General features: G+C 38.6%; 1 protein-coding gene across 3 annotated transcripts; it reads right to left on the minus strand.

The window, feature by feature from the left end:
* Nucleotides 1–217: 217 nt before the first annotated feature.
* LOC113289756 (alpha,alpha-trehalose-phosphate synthase [UDP-forming] 1-like) lies at nucleotides 218–14,624 on the minus strand. Of its 3 annotated transcripts, none has more exons than XM_026539125.1 (19): nucleotides 14,474–14,622; nucleotides 10,206–10,272; nucleotides 9,649–10,063; nucleotides 9,429–9,526; nucleotides 8,898–9,286; nucleotides 7,996–8,110; nucleotides 7,264–7,365; nucleotides 6,053–6,203; nucleotides 5,846–5,934; nucleotides 5,110–5,158; nucleotides 4,150–4,250; nucleotides 3,639–3,826; nucleotides 2,809–2,926; nucleotides 2,061–2,240; nucleotides 1,858–1,980; nucleotides 1,644–1,731; nucleotides 1,390–1,520; nucleotides 1,201–1,299; nucleotides 218–913 (listed from the first exon to the last, which is right to left on the minus strand). In XM_026539125.1, the coding sequence occupies exons 3-19, from the start codon at nucleotides 10,034–10,036 to the stop codon at nucleotides 509–511; spliced, it is 2,814 nt and encodes a 937-aa protein (XP_026394910.1). In that variant the 5' UTR covers nucleotides 10,037–10,063; nucleotides 10,206–10,272; nucleotides 14,474–14,622; the 3' UTR covers nucleotides 218–508. The 3 variants fall into 3 exon arrangements, 2 of the variants coding, with proteins under 2 accessions (XP_026394910.1, XP_026394911.1); XR_003331099.1 differs by having other exon boundaries at nucleotides 627–913; nucleotides 1,644–1,709; nucleotides 14,474–14,624; XM_026539126.1 differs by lacking the exon at nucleotides 14,474–14,622 and having other exon boundaries at nucleotides 236–913; nucleotides 10,206–10,577.
* Nucleotides 14,625–22,439: the final 7,815 nt, after the last annotated feature.

Here is a 22,439-nt window from a genome sequence, read left to right on the forward strand (position 1 = left end):
CCTTGGAGAATGGAGATGAAACTTAGGTATCCAAAAGGTGTAAATAAAACCTCCACATTGGACGACCTTAACCCTAGTTAAAAAATGTGCAAGTGAAACAGGATTTAGTGTAGTGAGTACTTAGTACTGAAATGTCAGTGTAGTATGGTTCCTGGATTCAGTACTTATTTAGTGAGTTCCAGATAAAATGTATTCAGATATTGCCTAGTGACGATACAGGTAGAAAACCCTCTTATGTAATATGGACATTAAAGCTTAAATTAAGTTATGGGTTACAATATTCAATTAGGTCTTCAAGACTTGCAAACATAAAAATTCTACAGTGATCTACCAAATAAATTTGAACCATGGAAACAACAGGTAAAACCCTGGAAGAGGAGACATTATTATCATCGCTTCTAGTGATCAGTTGACAGCACGGAGTTATGCCCATCTTGTCTCCAGAATCCAGCACTTGGTTAGTCAGGTTTCACCCAAGAAATTTATGCACAAAGTTATTTATTTTACTTCAAGATGCTGAAGCTAAATCCTGTAAAAATGTGACAACATCATCTGCTGAGCTAAGTAGGTATCGTGCATTGGACCTTTTCCGACCAACGGCACAAGAGAAATAATTCTCGCCCTTGAGGTCAAGAACTGATGAACCCTCATTCCAGGTGATAGTCTCTGGTGCTGCGCGCAATGCACTGGAGCTGTTTTGATGAGTGTTTCTTTTCTCAAGGCTCACAGAGGAGGACTTATGTGTTCTGCTATTCTGCGAAGTTTTCGACCCATTTTTATGAGGCATTATCTTTGGAGTAGTCCGTTTCTGATCTACTAGAGATGTCTTCACTGGATCGACAACCTTGCTCCTTGAAGTAGCTGCGGATTCAGATGGAAGTTCTGGCTCGAAAAATGTGTATATGTCTTCATCCTGGGAAAGCAATGTATCCTTAGAAAATGGCTTTTGATAGGAAGAGACTGTTTCAAATAGTAATGTATATTTCGAACTATTTGTTTATTCAACATCATGTATTGGCATATTGTTACAAGGAAATATAATATATGAAGCAGTGATTTTCTAATCACTCATTACAATAACCAAAAAAAAAAAAATCCAATACAGGTAAGCTTTATATTTTACCTGCTAATAGGTAGAGACAGTACAAATATGAATATTTGCTGTCGTAATATTGAACTTAAGTTAAAGAGCAAACATACCTTTCCTAGAAAATGCCCAACACACAGGACATAATCAATTGGCGTGACCATGCATTTGTTATGAACAATCTCTCCTAAGATACGGTCAACAGCTGCCCCCTGGTAATAAGGCATGATCAAAAGTATCAAATATGGAAGAAACACATTCTTTCACACTAAAAAAAATTGTTAAAATACTGGATTACAAACCTTTGTGACACCAACAGATCGGACCTCAACTGAACGGCTGCCTTGGACAACATCAACAGCAGCATTAGAAATTGGGCCAGTCCATAGATGTTGTAACATATCCCTTGCTTGGAGCCTCCCAAATTCAACATCTTTATTTTGAAATGAGATGCGAAGGAAAGAATTGACATTTCATCAGAAAAGGAATTAGATAAAGAAAGTCAACAAAGCTGATGGGATTTGAACATTCGAAATTGAGGAAAGAAAACCAATACCTGCGTATTTGTAATTCCAAACGAGTGAAGTCTCACGAAGTTCAAAATGAGATCGTGGTGTTCTTTCTGTGAAATACTCGAAAACATGCTGGAAATTCGTTAAAAAGACGTAAACTCAGCAGTCTGGGACGGCCCATAAATGGATATATTCAAACTGCAATGGATATATTGATAATATATGAATCATAAGAAAAATCTATGTATACGTGAGCACCTTGACACTGTCAACCCAATCCATATTGAGATGTTCTGGCATTGTTGTCATCCAATCCCCATTTGTAGGTCGCAAAAACATCCCATTTTCTGCTGCTAACCACATATCGTAATCTCCGAAATTCTGTGGATTTACTCATTTATTTGGAGACTGAATTATGTATATAGACAATGAAAAGGAAAGCTAAAGTACACGAACTTTACTTCATCTAGAACACTTCTGTCACTTCCACTGACGACAACAATTGTTGTTCTTGGATCACTGCAAAGATTTCTCAGTGGTTCTTTCAAATCTGGGTGCAATTTAAGCTCCATTTCTTTTATTTGATCACCTCCTCTTCTCCCAGGAGTGTCCACCGGTTCAGTCAACGTCGAATTAAAACCCTATATAACAATGAAATCCAAGCTAAAGATTTTGGTTTCTGATGGACACAGAAGTTTCAAGGAACAACATGCAGTTAGGGAGTCTATATTGAAAGCACGGACGTGTGTGATAGGCCATCACTGATGGCAGGAATGACTTCTGGAAGATATCGTATTTAGAATTCTCGAGTTGTCAACTATCATTCTTTTTTCCCTAAACTTACTCTATTAAAACAACAATATCATGTTTCAATGTTTCATGAAAAACGATGCATTTTAAATGAGATATTGAAGTTTCCTTATTTATACTTACAGACCTGTGCCAAACAAAAAAGAGATAAAGATGCGAAGGAGTTCACAGAAGATGAAAGTCATACTAGACGAACAAGTTGTGGAAGATACCATGCGCTAAAGACTAGAACAGTTTGACAAACAAGTTGTGGAAGATCCATTCATTTAGGTACAGTAACCGACCAATCTAAGATGCACTTACCATGATGTACTTATCTGTGCTGTGCTTGGGAATTTTGTTTCTAGGTGATACTATCACAAACTGGATTTTCATTACAGAACATTAAAAGGAGAATACCAGTATGAGCAATCGATTCCTAGATTGCAGGTAGCGTTCGACTGCAGCTTTGATTGGAAGAATTGGTGGAACTTGTCTCATCCTTAGTTGAGCTTCCACAATGGTATCATTCAGTTCACTATGTACAGCACAGACGTGACATGGAAACAAAAGAAAAACTCAAATTAACATTATACAGTTGAAAGCGAGGTAAAGAACTAAATCAAGTAATTACACATATATTAACTACGCGAGATTAGCCAAGACATGGAAGTATGGATAACTCCCATTGACTAATGTTTATGAACATCAGAGTTTCCACATTGCAACTGAACTCAATGATTTGATCAAAAATCTCTCTTTCGCGAAGATCTTAATCGAGGCTAATGGAATTTTGACAACCAACACTAAGACATCCAATGTCCAAAAGTATAGTAATTATGTTTCATCATGTCGTAGAACCCGTTAATGTAGGGTCCCAGTTTGATGCAAGGGAGAACTATAATTCACCCAGAATATTACATCTTCAAATGATCATATGTTTCAGCAGAATATATGGGTAGTCTTTAGGGGTCCCCCTGCCCTTAATGCAAATGCATGTTAGTTGATCTGTTCTAATTTGTTTCTACTACTACATTGTGATTAATAACTGGGAATGGTTCACTTGAATCAACATCTTCAAAAAAAGTCCACACAGTTCAATGAGAAGTTAAGAGATGCAAGTTATTTAAGCACCCTACTGCAGAATTAACTTCACGCAGGTTTAAGGTTAATTAATTGATATGCAGGCAACATATTTCTCTAAACATGAGTTGTAGTGACAACAGTTATGGAGAAGTAATTTTGGGTACCTGACGAAGGTTTCTGCCCAATCTTGAGCAGTGTGGGTGGTCACATGCATGAAGTTATGTCGGTGCCTTTTTTCTCTTTCATCAGCAGGCATATTCAAAGCATAACCAATGGAGGATGCAACTTCTGTGATGTTCCATGGGTTAACGAGTATAGCACCTGCACCAAGTGATTGTGCTGCTCCGGCAAACTAGAAATGGATCAAACAAAAAATGAGAGCTGGGGATTTTCTGATTACCACAAACAATTAAAAAGCTGTGTAATATTACACTTTTTAAAACAAATTTTAGCATGAAAAACACATCCCTCTACCCAAGCCTTTCCCTAATTTCAGCTACCTATATTTTTTCACCAATTGCCTTGGTTGATTCTGAAGTTCCCAACATATTTCAAACATTTCATTTTCGGACTAATAGACTCGCCTGCCAGTCTTAACAGTTACTTTCCCATGTAATAGATGCTTCCAGCAGTCTTAACCTAGTGAGTGTACACTAATCTGGATTGATAAATTACCTCACTGAGGATGAGAACTCCTTTCTTTGAATCTTGGCACGCAACAAACTCGTAACTGACTAGGTTCATTCCATCCCTCAAAGACGTCACAAGAGCCACATCTGATCGTGAAAAAATGATTAAGAACTGAGACATAAATTGTAAACTAGGGAGAGATCGTTATAAACAATAAGTGCATTCCCAATTAATTTGTGGAATTTTGGAAACCAACTGAAACAAAGGTTCTAATTCCCAAGCAATCAATCCTATAAATAAGAACCAAGAAAGTGTGAAACTCTACTAAGAGAAATGCCACCGATGGTCATGATCATGCAGATGCTTTTACTAGCCATCTTTGGTACTGCATAGTTCAAGAGAAGGGTGGCCAGGTAATTTCCACCCGACCTACATGTACAGATCACCAAGAAAGCTAGCAGCTGTGCTACGGAGTGAAAGCTAGAGACTGCAGCTAGCACACCTTTTCCAGTGGATGGTGTCAATAACATTGTACAATTGCAGTTAGCAACCACACCCACAATTTTATATGTAAAACTCCCAATGGAGAGATGTTTTTGTTCCACGTCCACCCTTATTGCAATAACAACAGACAATCTGCTCAACATTTTGTCGAAATGAAAGGCCTTAAAACTCGGTTAATCCGAGCATTTTTTAAGAGTGAATAGGAAGTCGATAAAATTTGAAGCATAACGATTCAGGATGCCTCCAAATCTTTTTTCATGTTTACTTGGTTTAGTTGCCATATAACTTGGGTGAGCACTAGGTTCGGTAACATATTAGATTTCGCAACATATGAACTAATGGCCTAACATTCACTAATTTTATTTTCATCTTTTAAGAGAAATATAATCTAAAAGTCAAAAACTTAGATATAATATGCGGAAAATTGGACCCTAAAGACAAGTAACTATATCATAGGATCACAATAATGAAAATCAATAAAATTAAAAAATACCAATATACCAGTGACTGCATATAGGGCACACAACGCATGAAAATCCAGGGATCGATCCTGCGAATAAAGCAACAAAAACATTGTTTACAAACATTTTCCTATCCGAAGTGTCGACAAGCTAAACAAATCAAATATAGAAACACAACAAAGTAAAAAAAAGAACAGCATATCTTATTTACGAACGCGTTCGTAGGGCATGATGAAACAAAAAAGCACATATTCGCAAGATATGTTCAAAGAAGTCAGCATATTTCAAAGATTTAGAACTTGGGCATACCGTGGCAATTTTCCACATGGTATGAGCTATATTTTACATAACTACCAAAATTACTTACTCTATGACAACACCTGTGCGGTGGTAGTGACTACATCTGTAGCCTGTAGAACAACATGAACCTATTAGCTATTGAGTTCCAGGCTCCTAATTACTTATCAACTCGACAACAAGTTGTTCCCACTATGTGTATTCCTCTCAGCCTGAACTTCTTCACAGTACCTGATACTTTCCCTATTTGTATCCTTGCATTGGATATACTTCAACAAAGAAGCTGTTTTTGGGCATCCTAAAAGTGGCATGAACTAAGAATTGAAAATCGGTGGAGAACAGAAATGCTATGTATCTATACTATAAAAACATGTGTATGATGAGCTCAAGAAACTGTTATAATTATGGATTCTCCTGTTCAAAATAAAGTACGAAAATTAAACAAGAAAATTGTTAATTTTGCAAAGATGAAAAGAGACCAGGTGGTGTATTGGAACAGCAGTCAAAGTTCCAAATCGTCCATTAATGCGTCCAACAATTTCATGAACCTGGCTAGTAAGCTTCTGATCTGTGAGTCAAATGCGGAAAACTATTATATATTAGAATTTCATACGGGAAAGAAATTAGGACCTAATACATAAGAACGACATGTGAATTATAAGAAGTATTGTATTAAGTGTGATTACACTCAGGAACATCTGTTCTTGTGGGCACTGCAATTTGCAGCAATACTACTTTATCATGCCAACTTGGATTTTCCTCGAGGAACTTCTCAAACGCCAATATCTTTTGGGGGATTCCTTTGATCATATCAAGGCGATCTACACCTAACATTACCTGTCAAGAGAAAATAGCAATGAGGCCATAACGAACAAATAATTACGAACGAAAGACAGCATAAATAACAGATCACCTGTTTACTGTTAAAAACTTTATTGGTTTGTATATAGGTGACTTGGTGTACGAAACTAACTTTATGAACCTCATTTCAGCTTTTATACTGGTCTTTCCACTCACACCTTTCTTCCTGCACCTGTGCCGGACCAACTACATGCATCCAAGTGTCTCAAATGAAAACAACCACAATTTCATGGTGGCTTCTCCACTTCAGCCCATGGTTTCTATTATTACTATGGCCTTGTGTGAATTTAGTTAGGAACTGATCATCACTTTTCTACTACTACTGCCTAATTATCTTCTTTCCTTCACCAATCTGGCAAACAATTACGCTCAATGGCGTAGCCAAAATAGATATCTAAGTTTTAGTCCCGCATACACATACTTAAATAGTTGATCTAAGAAAATTTATGGGTTAAAAAGGAAAAATGGAATCCTGGAGTGATGTGGATTCAAGCAACTACTATAACGTTGATGTATTTTTTACCTCTGTCCTGACACTGCATAAGCCATCACTGTTGTTGATATTTTGGAAGGGCTTTGTTTTGTAACAGGGACAGTTACAAGTAAAAAATTTGACTGTGGATATTATAGAATGTAGTTTTACTAAAATAATTCAGAAGAACATCGTGCTTAGATCCCTAACTAAGCTATCTATCAGAATGACAATAAGGCTCTCACATATTAGTGAACACACAAGTTCAGTTTGTTCATATGAAGCACTTTATCGGATATCCATCTGTCATCCCTTTGCATGCCATGATTATATCAGCAGACCAGTTGCCTGATGTTCATAAAAAAGGTGCCCCTCTTGCTAGCTCCCTTGTGTGAAAGTTTGTGCAAAATACAAATTCATGTACCCTAGTTGAGGCGGGGATAATGCAAGTTTTTATGTACTTACAGTCACCTTACGGTCACTTGTTCATAGTTATAGGATTGCATACTAAGCATATTCATTAAGAAATGGAAGACATTCTTTAATAATGTTAAGAAGGCATACCTTTCTACCAGCAAATCTTTCTTTCAGTTCTCTAATATGATCTTGGACTTTTGGAAGTTCAAGTGCTCGAATGAACCGATCAGAATCTATACCAATTGGAAACTGAAGTACCCATCCCAATGAAGAACAAAGAGAAAAAAGAAGCATCGTGAGAATGACATCTGATATCCACATTAGATTGATGCTCACAAATAAGACAACTCTAAAATTAGAGTATTTGTTATGTAATTTGGAATTAAACTAATTTGTCAGGAGTTTCTGTTCCAGATTAAGCAGTCATAGTATTCAAATCATGTTAAGCTTGTAACTATATCTTAAACTAGTATTATCTGAACTTGTATTTATGTGATAAAAGAAGAGAGGGGAGCTCTCCTTCATACAAACAACTCTAACTCACTCAGCATATTTGGTGATTCTGCTTTCTCATCCTGGTAAAGCTTGGAAAACTGTTCCTATGTATAAGTAAGTAGTCAGCTTTCTACCGAAGGGGTCAATTCAAGATTTATGAGCTGCATTAACATTGTTTATTCATTAACTGTTAGCCTATATTTCCTAATCCTTCTCCAGAATTATACTGTCTGTCATTCACAGTTTGTATCCCCTATATAAACTCAAAGCATAAAATCTGTGAAAATCTACCCAGCTCTTTTTCAGAATTGCAACAATTTTACACGAAAACACTCAAATAAAAAAACAAGGACCAGAGGAATCAAATAAATAGCTTAGACATACCGCAGCCACCCTGGTCAGCTTTCCTTGATCTTCAACACCTTCAGGTGTGCCCTCTAGCCCAAGAATACGAGTGCAAGCACTGACAAAGTGCCTCGCGTAATCGTATGTGTGGAAACTGGAAAGCAGAATCTCTAATTAATTGAATAATGAATAAGATTCGGTGCTTCACAGACCCCAATTTTAGTCTGGAGATATAAATACTAAGAAAAAACAAGACCAATTTAAGTCCATATCAAGCACAAAAATGGATTCTGGCAGCCTGGTATAGACCTAGTCATAATTGAATTAAAATTGAATCTGGATAGACCTTATTAACAACAGAATCGGTGCATCAAATGATATCGTAGTTTAAACCTATTAATATGTGTCAGCGTTATAAACAGCTTAACCATAATTCAAAAAATAAAAAGAAGCATATGACCGGCTTTAGTTGTTGAGATGTTCTAACAGTACGCCAGTTTCTTTACATTTATATCCCTTTATTTTTTATTTCGTCATACTCTACTAGTTCAAATAAGTTCATAAAATTTTACTTCCACAGGCAATAATTAGAGCCAAAACGATCCCTGTTTGAGTTGATGAAGAACAAGGTGAAACAATGTCAAACGCATCCATAACAATGAAGGATCGAAAGTAGAGGCACACTAGTCAAAAAACTATTAACCAAGATGATCACAGTCGACAAATTAGCAACAAACTTTCCACACAGTTATGGGATATAGATAGGATTACTCATAGAATCGAAGGCACTGGTAGAATACCAAGTAAATCATAGAAAACGGTTAACATAATGGCACATCAGGATGTATTTCAGTATGAGTCATGCAGTGTATTTAATAACAAAAATTCTCCTTTTTAACCAAGTTCAGTTAAGGCTTGTTAACAAACATGAATATGCTTACCCGACTAAGTCTGCAGCAAGGACAGATCTCAATAGCTCTGATCGTGAGGGTAACGTCCTATGGATTTCTGATGAAGGAAAGGGTGTGTGAAGAAACCATCCAACTTTCATTGTGCTGTTATACTCCTTCAAACATTTAGGAAGGAACATAAGATGGTAATCATGGCACCAGACCACATCCCCCTCTTCATAATGCTGATTCACAACATCGGCAAACATCTGATTTGCTTTCTTGTATGCATCGAATTGTGACTGGAAACTACGAGTTGTTGCAAGACGATCTTCTTGTGGAAGTCCGAGGTAGTGGAAAAGAGGCCACAGGATGTTGTTGCAATATCCATTATAGTACTGATGTACTATTTCTTCGTCAAGGAACACCGGAATGCATCTCTACAGAAGAAGAAACAGACTCCAATGAGGTACTCAGACTATTCAAGCAATGACAAATTGAACATTTAGCCTTTACAGGACAAACAGAATTAGCCGTTTAATCAAAAAGTAGCATCTACTACAAATTAGGCCAGGATCAAACCTTTTCAGCCAGCGCTTTAGTGAGGGCCCTCTGCCCAATTTCATCTGGAACATTTACCCCTGCCCATCCGATCCACTTTGCTTCAAATTCCTTCACACCTGCAAGTAGGTATTGTGTAGCACTCATGAGCTACAATTCAATGTGTGCATAAATAAGAATTTGTATCGTTTACTAAACCTGAACCAAAAAGTGCTCCAAAAATTTACTCAAAATCACATACCTAGAAGAGCACTGACAAGACCACCAGCGCTTATCTCTAACGACCAAGAATCCTCCCCTCTCCGAACAGCAGATACCGGCAACCTATTTGCAACGACTAAAAGCCTTTGTTTAGTAGGTCTACCATCTTTTCTTTCATATCCTTCATTAAGTGCTCTTGTTGCTGAAGCTGGTTCCAGGAACTCTTCTTCATAAGGTGTATCCCAATTATTACTATCTCTCAAACCCAAATCATTATCCAAGAACTCAGAATCCCTATTATTACCTTCATTACTATCATCATGAGGTTGAAATGTCCTATTGAATTTTCTTAACTCTCTTTCTCTCAATAATCTTTCCAATCTTGTTGGAGGTATCGATGGATACCCATTGTACTTATTCCCCGGCATACTTTCAAAAACAAAAAAACAAATTACCTGCAAATTTTCATCATGAATCAAAATTCAAGATTAAAAAAACGAACAGTGCAGTAAAGTCTAGGGCACAGAGATAATGTGATTGGATAATTGGATCAAGAAATTGAATTTTGATAAGAAACGTACATGCAAATGGACTCACCTAATTTCGTCAGGAAGAAGTAATACGAAGTTCGTAATTCCAAAATTGAGTCACAGGTTTGCGAACCCTGTAGTGTAACAAACAAATATTGCAAAGCTGTCAAGAAGCGGTATTATCGGGAGATACGGTCAGTATTTATAGAGAAAAGATCTCCTGATTCCACGGGAGTTGATATTATTGTTGATATCATCATCATCATCATCAGCATAATCATCATCATTGATCAAGAACATCCATTGAGGAAACTGAATGACAGTGAGAGAGAAACAGAGAATGGATTTTTTTAAGAAGAAAGAGGAAGTTGGAGGAGTGATCGTGGAAGGCTTAAACCACATGAAAACATTTTTGTCTGTCCATGCATGACAAAATCAAAATTGGATGATGAAAACATCGAAGGAAGAAGAAAGAAAATTTTAGAAGGCCCTACAAATAATCATATTTTTCTTTTTTAACTATGTAACAGGTACTATGATATTAAATTGTGGTACATGTTTTTTTAGGCTTCTTTTAAGTAGATAAACTAGTGAGAGTGGGGTCCATTTTAAATATGCCTCTCTGACACAGCCACAACTGGTGCGCAACTGGTGGTTGAGATTTCTGACTGTACTTTCGCACCACCGCTACACCATCACCTCGTGAAAGCAAAAGAAGGACACCGACGTCATCCGTTTGTTTGTATTAGCCTACTAGGGCAAAATGTTTATTTGGAACTGCGGACCCATTTGTTTTGGTTAGTTACGCAATTGTGGATATTTGGCGTCACAGATTGTCCCCGGCAACACATGCGGCACAAGAGGAAAGCAGTCCTAATTTCGTGCTTTTCAGACGGTGAAAAGCAAATTGGACCGTTTTGACATTCTTCAAAGGATGGTCTTTCACCAAAGTAGGATGGATATTCTAGTTATGTGCCGTGGCATCTGCAGCTTATGCCTATGAAAACATATCTTATTTAAAAAGATGATTTTTATTAAAGGGAGAGCAAAAAGAAATATGAAGAGAGCAAAAATTATAGTTGACTCAATAACTAGGATCGATTTAACATAAATGTCCGAGTTGGATAAAATTACCCTCAGTGATCACAAAAAATTTCACACGGTCGAAACCGACCCCTCTCATTGTTATTTTCTCCTAATTACCATTGCCACCATTACAAAAATTCAGTTTAAACCCCAAGTACATGAAAAACAAAAAAACAAAAAAAAAAGTTGTGATTAGGGATGCACAACGGGCAGGGTGGGTAGGATATGGCCTATACCCGCCACCCTACCCGTTTACTGGTGGTTAAGAAAATCTTTACCCGCCACCCTACCCGCCAAATAATGGATAGGGTAGGATACGGTTAAAAAACTGGCGGGTAGGGTAGGGTTGGCGGGTAGGAGTAGGGTATGTGCACCCTTAGGTAGAGTGGGTAGGATATGGCCTATACCGCCACCCTACCCGTTTACTGGCGGTTAAGAAAATCTTTACCCGCCACCCTACCCGCCAAATAGTGGATAGGGTAGGATACGGTTAAAAAACTGACGGATAGGGTAGGGTTGACGGGTATGGATAGGGTATGTGCACCCCTAGTTGTGATCGTTCAATGGTATAAAGAGGGGTAGTGCACAAGATTGATCAATCATCATTATGTCAAAAAAAAAAAAACAATTATCATTGCTACCATTCAAAAAATTAAATGGAAATGGTAAAAATGGTATTTTATGTGAAAAAGTGACCTCCGGAATTAGGATCCTATCATATAACAGACTACAATTCTGTCTTGATCAAATGGGTCCGTACAGTTGGAATCAATTGGCACAATAATATTTTGTCCTCTTTGCCAATAAACTCTACACCATGATCTACTTCGTTTATCTGTTGTAGATTAGTGTCACAAGATTTTCTACATCAATTACATGGAGTATTCATTTGTTACGTAGGATTACATGGATTTATTTCTTATATGCACGACAACACTTTTGTAATTATAGTGATTACCATGGAAAGAACAAAATTCGCCACCATTAATTAGGGTTAGTGAGGAACAAAACAAGGTCAGGGTATAGGTTAGATGATGACTCGACGAGCATGTGAAATTCCGTGTGGCTAGAGAGGATAATTTAGTCCGACTCGTAGATACGTATAAAATCGAGTTAAATTAGTGAGTTAGTCGTGATTTTTGCTCTCCTCAAATTCATTTTTATTCTCGTTCTAATAAAAATCAAAAAAATTTGTTACGGTCTATTGATGAAAGAATTTAGCTGCCTTAGAAAGAAAGAAAAACTGGTTTTCTTGGCGATAGGGGTATTGTGCTTTTTGTGTAACAGCTGACGACATTCTCCATGTTCCCTAGATGATGCTCAAGGTTTTTCATGACATTTTAATCATAGCGAATTTTTTTTTTATCAGTCAGCAGCGGGAATTGAACACCTAACCTATCACTTAGGAGTTTAACTGGGCTAATCCCAATTAGTTCCACAACGGAACTTATACGGTAGTTATATTTTACTTTTGCGGTAGAACCTTTATATAAGAAGGGTTTGTATCCAACTAGTTAGATTCGTCATTAGAGCATCTCGAACGGGATGTGATGTGCTTCCTATGTGGCTGATGTTGGAAGACATCCTTTAGAAATTTAAAGTCTAATATTTATATAATTTTAGGAATATCAGAGAGATGATCTCCAACCATAAATATCTTTACATCGGTTAGAAACTTTTAAACCATTGATTTTAAAATTAAATATTCAATCTAATTGTTAATAATCATAGATACTAATGACTAGGATGTTTACATCCTCTAGAAGAACCTCTAAAACCAAAGGATGAGTTCAAGGATGTGTTACTAACTACCTTACACATTACCCTTACTTTTAATCCTCACATTCCCGTTGGAAAATGATTTTTGTAAAAAACTTGAAAAATCCTATGTGGCCTTATTATTAGGAAATTGAGAATATTTCATTGGAAATGCTCTTGTCAGAACAAAAAAAAATGCTATAATTCTCGAAAAATAACTAGTTGGATACGAATCTAAATGGAAAGACATGGATGTGACCACGTAGTTTACACCCTCACCCCCCATCCACAAAAGAATCGTTCATAAGATGGTAAATGCTCCTAGTATTAGATAGTCAATTGCTGAAGAAGAGTTTTGGAACATTAGCTGGTAGAATTATGATTAACACTTCGGGTTCATGTTTTTCTGTTTGGCACCTCCATCTCCAATACTCATGTACTAGTTGACAGTGAAATAGATTCACTACATCCTTATGGGCCAACCTTTCAAGGCCGTTTTCCATATTTCATTGTTTTTTGCGATGTCTTTGTTAATTTTTGCAAAATAGCATAACTGCTGGACTCCGTAGGGGCCATAAACACAAAAGGAAAGTCTAATAATTAAGCAAGATTCGTTTGGCAGCAAGTGGAAATATGGATTATTGCTCTTGCCATGGCATGCAGTTTGGCAGTCGTACGGTCTTGGAGAGAGTACGACAGCCTGACACCGTGGTCCGTGTTGGGAATGCCAAAATTATCCAATGCTGCCTGTGCCTGGTGCTATCCTAGGCTAGTGGATGAAGGTTTCATTTCTTTGGATACTCATGCTCCAAAAGAGATAGCTCATTTTAAGTGGAGAAACGAATATCATGTCTCTCTGTTCATTGAAAGATAATCAGAAGGGAAACAAAAGAAAAGATAAAATACAGATAGCAGATAAATTCAGGTCTCTCGTTTGATATAGAGTCTACAACGTAGTGTAATTAATACTGAAAAGAATTGAATTGTTTGTTGGGGTGCTCTGAACATATTTTTTTGAAGCTAATATATTGGAGATATGTTCGCCTTGCAAGGCTCCATATGTCTACAAAAAATAAGCACGTATAACTCCACCATCTACTACTTCGAAAATCAACCGTTTAAATTAAGATTGGTAGATTATGAGGTTTGATATTTCAGAATGTGCTCATTTTTTGTGGTTATGTACAGCTTTATAAGACGACTATAATCCCAAATTCTTAGCTTCGAGTACGTTATCGTTTAGTTTTTAATTAAAAAGGAAAACGTCTAAAATATGAAATAGTGTGAAAATAGAAGTGTCACGGGATCTCCCTTCTTTATTTTACGTCATAGGTATCATTTTCTCAAAGAAAATATAATGAATGTAGAGAAGAAAAAAAATGTTCACGATGTGTTGCATGTGTACATACCATAAGTATCATTTTCTCAAAGAAAATATAATGAATGTAGAGAAGAAAAAAAATGTTCATGATGTGTTGCATGTGTACATACCTCTTAATCTGTTATGTCTTGATTCTTCAGCATTTCTGTACCAAAGAAAATACTTCCATCATTAGCTCACTAATGTCTTCTCTTGCAGAAATGGAGGCCTATTAATAAGACTTGCACATCTAGAGAGTGAGAGCGGTGAAGTGTTGACAAGGAAGGAATTGAAAAGGAACATTAAAGAGAGGGACGCTGGCATTTTATTTTTCCACAGGTGTTGCTGTTAGTCTTTAGCTTTCCTCACCAATCATTTGGAGAGAATATGTTCCTTTACATCTTTTTGAAAAGAATTACAATTAAAAGAACAAAAAATAAAAGAGATAGAATTGGACAAGTTCCTATGGTTTTGATCCGTTGAAAAATAGAACAACTTAAGAATAAATGCCCATCAATGATTCCTAATCAAGGAGGGCCATGCTTATGGAATAGGAAATGCATCAATTTCATGTGTTTCTTATGTCCGCAAAGGCATCACGAATGGATCGGGTAGTTGGTTTAAGACAAACTCAAGTTCATATTAAACGATCGGATTATTGTCATGAGGTTATCAAATTTCATGAAGTTATCAAATCAGTATAAAATAATATTCGTCTCAGTTCAAAAATAATATAGGCACGGTTCACTCATTCGAGTATGTAAAAAGAATATATGATGATTTCCATAAATAGAAAGTCGAAACTATTTTGTCCATACTATGACCACATCTCACTTTTACAAATATGGGGACATTTTTATTTGTTGTTCTTTTTCTCTTTAAAATATATGGGGAGTATTTTTTTCACAAGGATAAACTAGGAAAATATCTGAAAAAATAGTTCAAGTGATTGGTTTTCTTATTTCTTGTTCAAAACCAACCATGCCATTTTTTGGAATGAACGGAGTACAATTTTTATCACTCCATCTACTAAATTGGTACAAAAGGTTTACAATATCATTTTTCTCAAAAGTATTAGATAAAATACTTGACTTACAGATTTTCTCTTTCCATAAAAAAGAAAAAAAATATACTAAATTGGTAAACTCGTGGAAAAACAATATAAAACAAAACGTCCTTTATCATTTGATCTACTAGATTGGTAAGCCTCATTGTCTAGGTTATCTGAGATCATGCGGTTTATAATCATTAGGACCTCTCCACACATTGTCAATTATTTTTGAGTTGGATGCCCATATTCTAACATGATATTAGAACATGCTATTTGTGTCGCGTCATTTGACCGCACCTTTACTCCGCGTCACCCGATTTATTGTCCACATGTTAGACCCAACGAGGCAACACGTGAGAGTGCATGTTGATATTATATATATTAGTCCCACATTGTCAGAATCATCTAAGATCCTGCTATTTATAATCCTTAGGGCCTCTCTACTCACTGCCAATTGGTTTTACGTTGGACGTCCATGTTCTAACACCATATATCAGCCTTGCAATGGGATAATGATTACAGCAAGTGATTTAAGGCGCATGCCCTTTGTAGTAGTTTGATCCCCATGCTTTCCTTATGGGCAATGAGTTTTTTTTTTTTTTTTGATCTTACCGTAAAAGAGGGCATAATGTAAAATTGGAATTGCTAAACATTTTTGGAAGCAGCTAAAACCAAACTTATGTGTTAAATCATTATGGTTTTATTTGATAGCAAAAAAGGCTAAGATATTGAAATGAATTTTCGAAAGTGTTTAAAAGTTCAATGAATACAAAGGGTTTAAGTGAAAAACTTTTGCTTTTGAGGAGAGATGTTCAAAGATCAATCTATTCTTTTGAATTAAGTTTTTGGAGTAGTAAATCTAATCTTTTGTTTTCTTTAAATCTCAGTTTAAAATTTTATTCTTTTAATCTGTTTTCTCTTTATTTTCTACAACTTTGTTTCAAATTGATGGAGAACTAATTCTATTTTTGATTTGCAGAATACCTCTAAGAAGCTTAATTAGTCGTGACTGTGTGGCTGTTTTTCACTATCCCTTTCGATTACAGACAGTCGTGTCTTCTCCAAGAAACTCTGTGTTTAAATTTGAGTAAGATGGAGAGAATCATTGTGGTAGCAGCAGTCGTGATTTTTGCTATTATCCTAATTTTTGTGATAAGTTTTACCCCTTCAACACCCATATCTCTCAGATCATGTTCCAAATCCAATGAGATTTCTTTCATCCCATCTGATTTATGTATTCGTAGATTCAGAGCTCTGAATTGGAAACAAGAAGAAGAGGGTATTATCAGAAATCTAAGTATACACAGGGCGCAATTTGTGCAATTTCAAAATTTTGAATTTTATTTTCCAAAGTCAAAGCCTCATTTCTTGCAAAGATTTCATATATCTTTTCAAAGATCGGGTTAAGGTGGTTTAGGAAATTATGCTCTATATATATGTTAAGTGTGAAAAGTAATACAAAATATGTATGTGACTATTTAAAGTACTATCTGGGTCCTTTTCTTGATTACATCTCTGAAACCCTAATACTCGTAGGAAAGTACCGTCGGAATCTATATCACAGTCTTACTGCAATATAGTCATGACACCAAGCTCTCAATCTCAACTTGCTACAATCACAAGGAAAATGCGGGGCACGTCAATCAGTAGGAAGTTTCCTATGCCTACTAGGAGAATTATCAATACTGTTGAAGAAGTCAATGCAGCAACAACTAAGTGGTCTAATAAACTTATTGGGAAAATAATTGTGAAGCATCCACTGGATCTCAAGAAAATAAAGAAGGATATTAGTTTATCATGGAGGATATATAGGAAGTGGGAGATGAAAACAATGGGTGCAAAATATGTTGATGTAGAAGAGGTTATGAAGGAAGCACCATGGACTGTCATGGAACATTTGATGGTCCTGCAAATGTTAGGCCTAAAGTTGGAAAATTATTAAAGGCTAATGTTGAAGTTGATATAACAAATCCACTAAGAAGGGGTACTTGGGTACTTATGATGGCATTAGAAGATATTTGGGTAATATATCACTATGAGAAGCAACCTAGGAAAGTTTTCCCTCACTGTTTTGTTATTCAGCATAATGTTAAAATGTGTGAGGAATACGCGGACCAGCATCGAGTCTTGAGAATGATAACTGAAGAATGGAATAGACATTATGAAGATAAAAAGAAAAAAAATCTTATTGAAGGTATGGAGGAAGTATTTGATGACCAAGTGAGTGGTATGGAAGTATCAGATAGTGTTGGGCTTACTAATGATGTTTGGCTTGATAGGTCTGCAGAAATTGAAGAAGGCCCAAGAAGATTTAAGAGATCCAGAAACGATGAGTCTTACTCTCTTTCATCATTATTGAAAGGGAGTTCTATCTCTGAAAACCCTAAAGCGTATGAAAGCACTATTTCTCAAACTCAGTTCGCAAACCAAATTGTTTCTAAAATCAATATGAAGGTGTTTGTGGGTGAAAACGGTTTCTGCTGGTTTGGGTAATTTCATGTGTGTGGATGAGAAACGAGTCTAAACCCTAAACAATGTACTGCGCGGGAGTACTTTTGATTCGAGAGATCAATCTGTACAAATTTGGACTAAACCAAGAAATGGACGTTCCAGACTTGCTTCGGTCACAAAGTAAAGGAGAAGGGTTGGTCTTAGGGAGGGAAGCGAAGAAAGTGTTGAGACCAGAATCGTTGATTCTTGAAGTATGGGCGTTTTGTGACTTGTATCGGAAAGTTGAACTGGCTAGCTGACTGAAAATCTATCAGGTGATTTTTGGATGTTGTATTGTTCTCCTGACCAAAACTTGTTGTCTGGTGGAAATAGGTGAGACCTATTTATACAAGTCGCAACAAAACGTACCTTGGTCTCGTAGGAAGTGGAAACGATTGAGTGGTGGAAGAGTAATGTGTAACGTTGGGATTTATGTCTCCATAATGAGGGAGGTGGATCCGCTTACGCCATTACTCTTTTCCATTACTAACCGCCCCGCTTTATATAACACTTTCTTGTAACGGGCGTATTGCACGCCGCACGTTGTAAACCGCAGACCAATACCCTGATGAGTATCCCCCAGTTTGTGACATGTTTGATGTCTTGAGTGTTTTCGTGGAAAACATGTAGCACTTTTCTATGTCTGGCAAGTTAAAATCAAGAGGCTTGCCGCAGGAAAATAGAATGTGATGCTAGTAGGCTCGTCTTGGCTGGTTGCCTGAAACTTGCCACAAGTATGTCATTTCGATGGCGAACTTGGATGGATGAGATTGCATCTCATGAGGAATGGTAGCCGTTGATTATGGCTATCTTGTGTTGGCGCCTGATAATGGCGCAGTGGCTTTTTTGGTGCACACCAGTGGCAATGCGGCATGGCTGACATGGCTTGTGCATGCCAGTGGCACAGCGGTGCAAGTGGCGCCTGGCGTATCCATGGCCACTAGTTTTAGGCGGATGGTCACCTGAAAGTTGCCACAAGTCTGTCAGCTCGGTGGAGAACTTGGATGGCTGAGATTGCATCTCATGAGGAAGGGTAGACGTTGATTATGGCTACCTTCTGTCGTTGCCTGACAACTTTGTCTAAATTAGGGTTTAGCATGCTGAAACCCTAATTAGCATATATGGCACTCCGCATGCGGTAGGTGGCGTGTTTGGAATGTTTGGCATGCCGTTTGGCATGTGCGCCTGGTATGCATTTCTGGCCTGTTTGGCATGCCGATTGGCATGTGCGCCTGGTATGCGTGTCTGGCCTGTTTGGCATGCCGATTGACATGTGCGTCTGGCCTATTTGGCATGCCGATTGGCATGTGCGCCTGGCATGCGCGCCTGGCCTGTTTTGCATGCCTATTGGCATGTGCGCTTGACATGCGCGTCTGGCGAGTTTGGCATGCTGCTTGGCATGCACGTTTGGCGAGTTTGGCATGCCATTAGCATGTTTGGCGTGCCGATTGGCATGTGCGCCTGGCATGCGCGTTTTGGCGAGTTTGGCATGTCGTTAGCATGTTTGGCATGCCGATTGGCATGTGTGCCTGACATGCGCGTTTTGGCGAGTTTGGCATGCCGATTGGCATGTGCGCCTGGCATGCGCGTTTGGCGAGTTTAATGTGATCTGATTAGTCGATGAGAAGTAGGGCCGGCAAGTATGGTCCCAACCACGACTTATGGGAGTGTGCCAGGTTTAAGGCGACCTGACCGGTCGACAAAGGAGCAGGGCCGGTTTAGGTTAAATGGGGGCGTGGCCAAGTGGCGCCGGCTGGCCTGTGGCATGGCCACGCTTTTGCTCCTTCTCTGCGACTCCGTTACTTTTTGTTTTCTGATTTTTGGCAGGACTCTGCACCTATTAATCCGCGGAGGATAAATTGCTTAGTTGCTTAAGCGTAATTTCGACCAATGGAGTCTAATATACTGCGCAGGGCGCAAAACCCTAATTTCTGCAAATTAGTGAGGTTCATGAGTTTTTTGTGAGTTATCACAATTATTGATTGGATTTTTTGTGCTGCCACAAAATTCCTTTTTTACAGAGTGCAGTGTGTTTTATGTATGAGCATTTCGTGCAATGGCCTTAACTTTGGTACTTGGAGATCCGTGCTAATCTGCTGCGAGTGAACATAAATCCGTCATGCCATACCGATATTAAGGGTTATGCCGGGGAACATAGCACAGGAAAAGTACTAAGTGAGTCTTATGTAGGCGAAGTGCCGAAATTTACAGAGTGTTTGGGATGGTTGCTACATCCGCCAGTCTGGGTAAATTTCATGTAGATATATTGAACGGATCAATAAGTATGCTAGTGGATAGGTTGACACTCATGGCTCCGTTTCTTTACAGAGTGACGTCACATCAGATGTAAGGTTTTACGATTTTAACCCTAAGCTAAAAACCACCATCAACATTAAGTCCCCTGCTTAGCTCGGAACAGTGGCATTGTTGCGGGGTAAGCATGAGATGGTGACAGACAAAGACAAAATCGAAACGACAAGTCATGAAGAGATTGTCAGAAATATTTGGCTAACCTTTTTCAGGAGGCATGAAGAATCTGTGATCCTTGCATTGACATCTTTGCATAAATTTGGCTTGGCCATGGGGTGTTGGCATCAGTGCTACAACTTGGTCCGCGGAACGGGCGCTGGCTGGCTAGGAAAGGTAGATGGCACTGCTTTGTCTAGCAAGGTCAATGGTGCTGCTTTGACTGGTTGTGGAGCGGGAAGATAGTGTTGTTTTGGCTAGCTGTGGAGCGGGAAGATGGTGCTGCTTGGCTAGCTGTGGAGAGGGAAGATGGCGCTGCTTGGCCGCAGACTGTTGGCGCTGGCTTGACCGCGGACTGTTGGCGCCGGATTGGGTGGATGGTGCTGCTTTGGCCGGCTAGTTCAATGGCGCAGGCTGGTTAGGTCACGGAACATGCGGATGTGACACTTGGCTTCAGTCCATGGAATGATGGAAATTGGTTTCAGTCCGCGGAATGATGGAAAATGGTTCCAGTCCGCGGAATGGTGGAAACTGGCTTCAGTCCTCGGAATGGTGGAAACTGGCTTCAGTCCGCGGAATGATGGAAACTGGCTTCAGTCCTTGGAATGATGGAAACTGGCTTCAGTCCATGGAATGATGGACACTGGTTTCAGTCCGTGGAATGATGGAAACTGTTTTCAGTCCGCGGAATGGTGGAAACTGGGTTCAGTCCTTGGAATGATGGAAACTGGCTTCAGTCCATGGAATAATGGAAACTGGTTGACCACAGAGCGGGCGGAAACGGTGTTGCGACTTTGGCCACGGAACACTGATGATGGTGCTTCAACTTTGGCCACAGACTATTGATGCTGACGCTCGGGACGTTGGCACTGGCTTGACCACGGGGTGCTGGAGCCATGGAGCGTTGATATTAGCACATGTCTTTTTTGGCTATGGAGCACGAGTGTGGTGATCCCAATCATCTATTCCCGTTCATGAAGCAAGGAGGAATCCTTATTCTATTCAAACCCTAGAAACTCTGTTCGTATGAAAAGGGGTATTGACCCTCTTCTATTTTTTGTTGCTCGTACGACTCTGTGCTTTCGTCTGCAGCGTATGGCTCCTCTTCGTCGTTTGTTAGCGGTGGTAGAGCGAGCATCAACGGCAACAAGACAATATCCAATATCTATAATCAGCAGCAAGGCAATCTAGGAGAACTCAAGGTAGGTGCTCTCGCATGTAGCCACCCAACAGTACCATCGATCTTCTCCATAATGTGTAATAAGGTTCTAACTCCATAAGAATGAGTATGTAACCTCTTCAATGGATTTTATAAATTACCAAACTCCATCACACTCTTGGGATGGATGGATGAAGAATGAGTATGTAACCTCTCCAATGGATTTTAAAAATTACCAAACTCCATTACACTCTTGGGATGGATGGATGAAATATATGCTCGACAATGATCATGTCAGGGATAATCTTGGAGATTGTGGTTGCGTTGTTGGTCCATCCTTGACTTTAGGTTATTTGGTGCCTGGACTTTCTGATTGTGATGATGATATGCCGTGGATGTTTGTATGGTCGAAATCTTCTGGAACCATTGGGCGAAATAGATGAGTTGAGAGGCGCTCTGTTGCCGATGTGTTGCTACCAGGACTTCATTCCAAGCAACATCCTTTGAACCATCTTCTGAATCTTGGACTATTGTATGGAATGGGATGCAGTAAGCAGTCCCCAGTTATACTTCTGTTAGGTCCGATGGTGTGGCTGGATATGTGAATGTATCTCTATGAAGTGCTTTTTGATGCACGTGCACGGCTTCATGTTAAGAAATTCTTGCGGCTCGTGAAACTTCGACAGTGATGATGTTGAAATCGGAAATAGCCTGGTTGAGGGCAGTGAAGGCATCCCATTCTGGTAGTCCCCATGTGTAATTATCCTGAGCCTATTTTCTCGTGGAAGATGTGTTTCTGCCGTGTTCACTGGTAAGGTGGTGACTGCGTTTAAGCTTCTAAACATGAAGGAGGCTTCAGTCCCCAAGTGTAGCCTACTTTAATTATATCGCCTTGAATCCACTCATATGGGATTTGATACAATTTTATCAT

This window comes from Papaver somniferum, chromosome 6, assembly GCF_003573695.1.
Source record: "Papaver somniferum cultivar HN1 chromosome 6, ASM357369v1, whole genome shotgun sequence".
Lineage (NCBI taxonomy): Eukaryota > Viridiplantae > Streptophyta > Magnoliopsida > Ranunculales > Papaveraceae > Papaver > Papaver somniferum.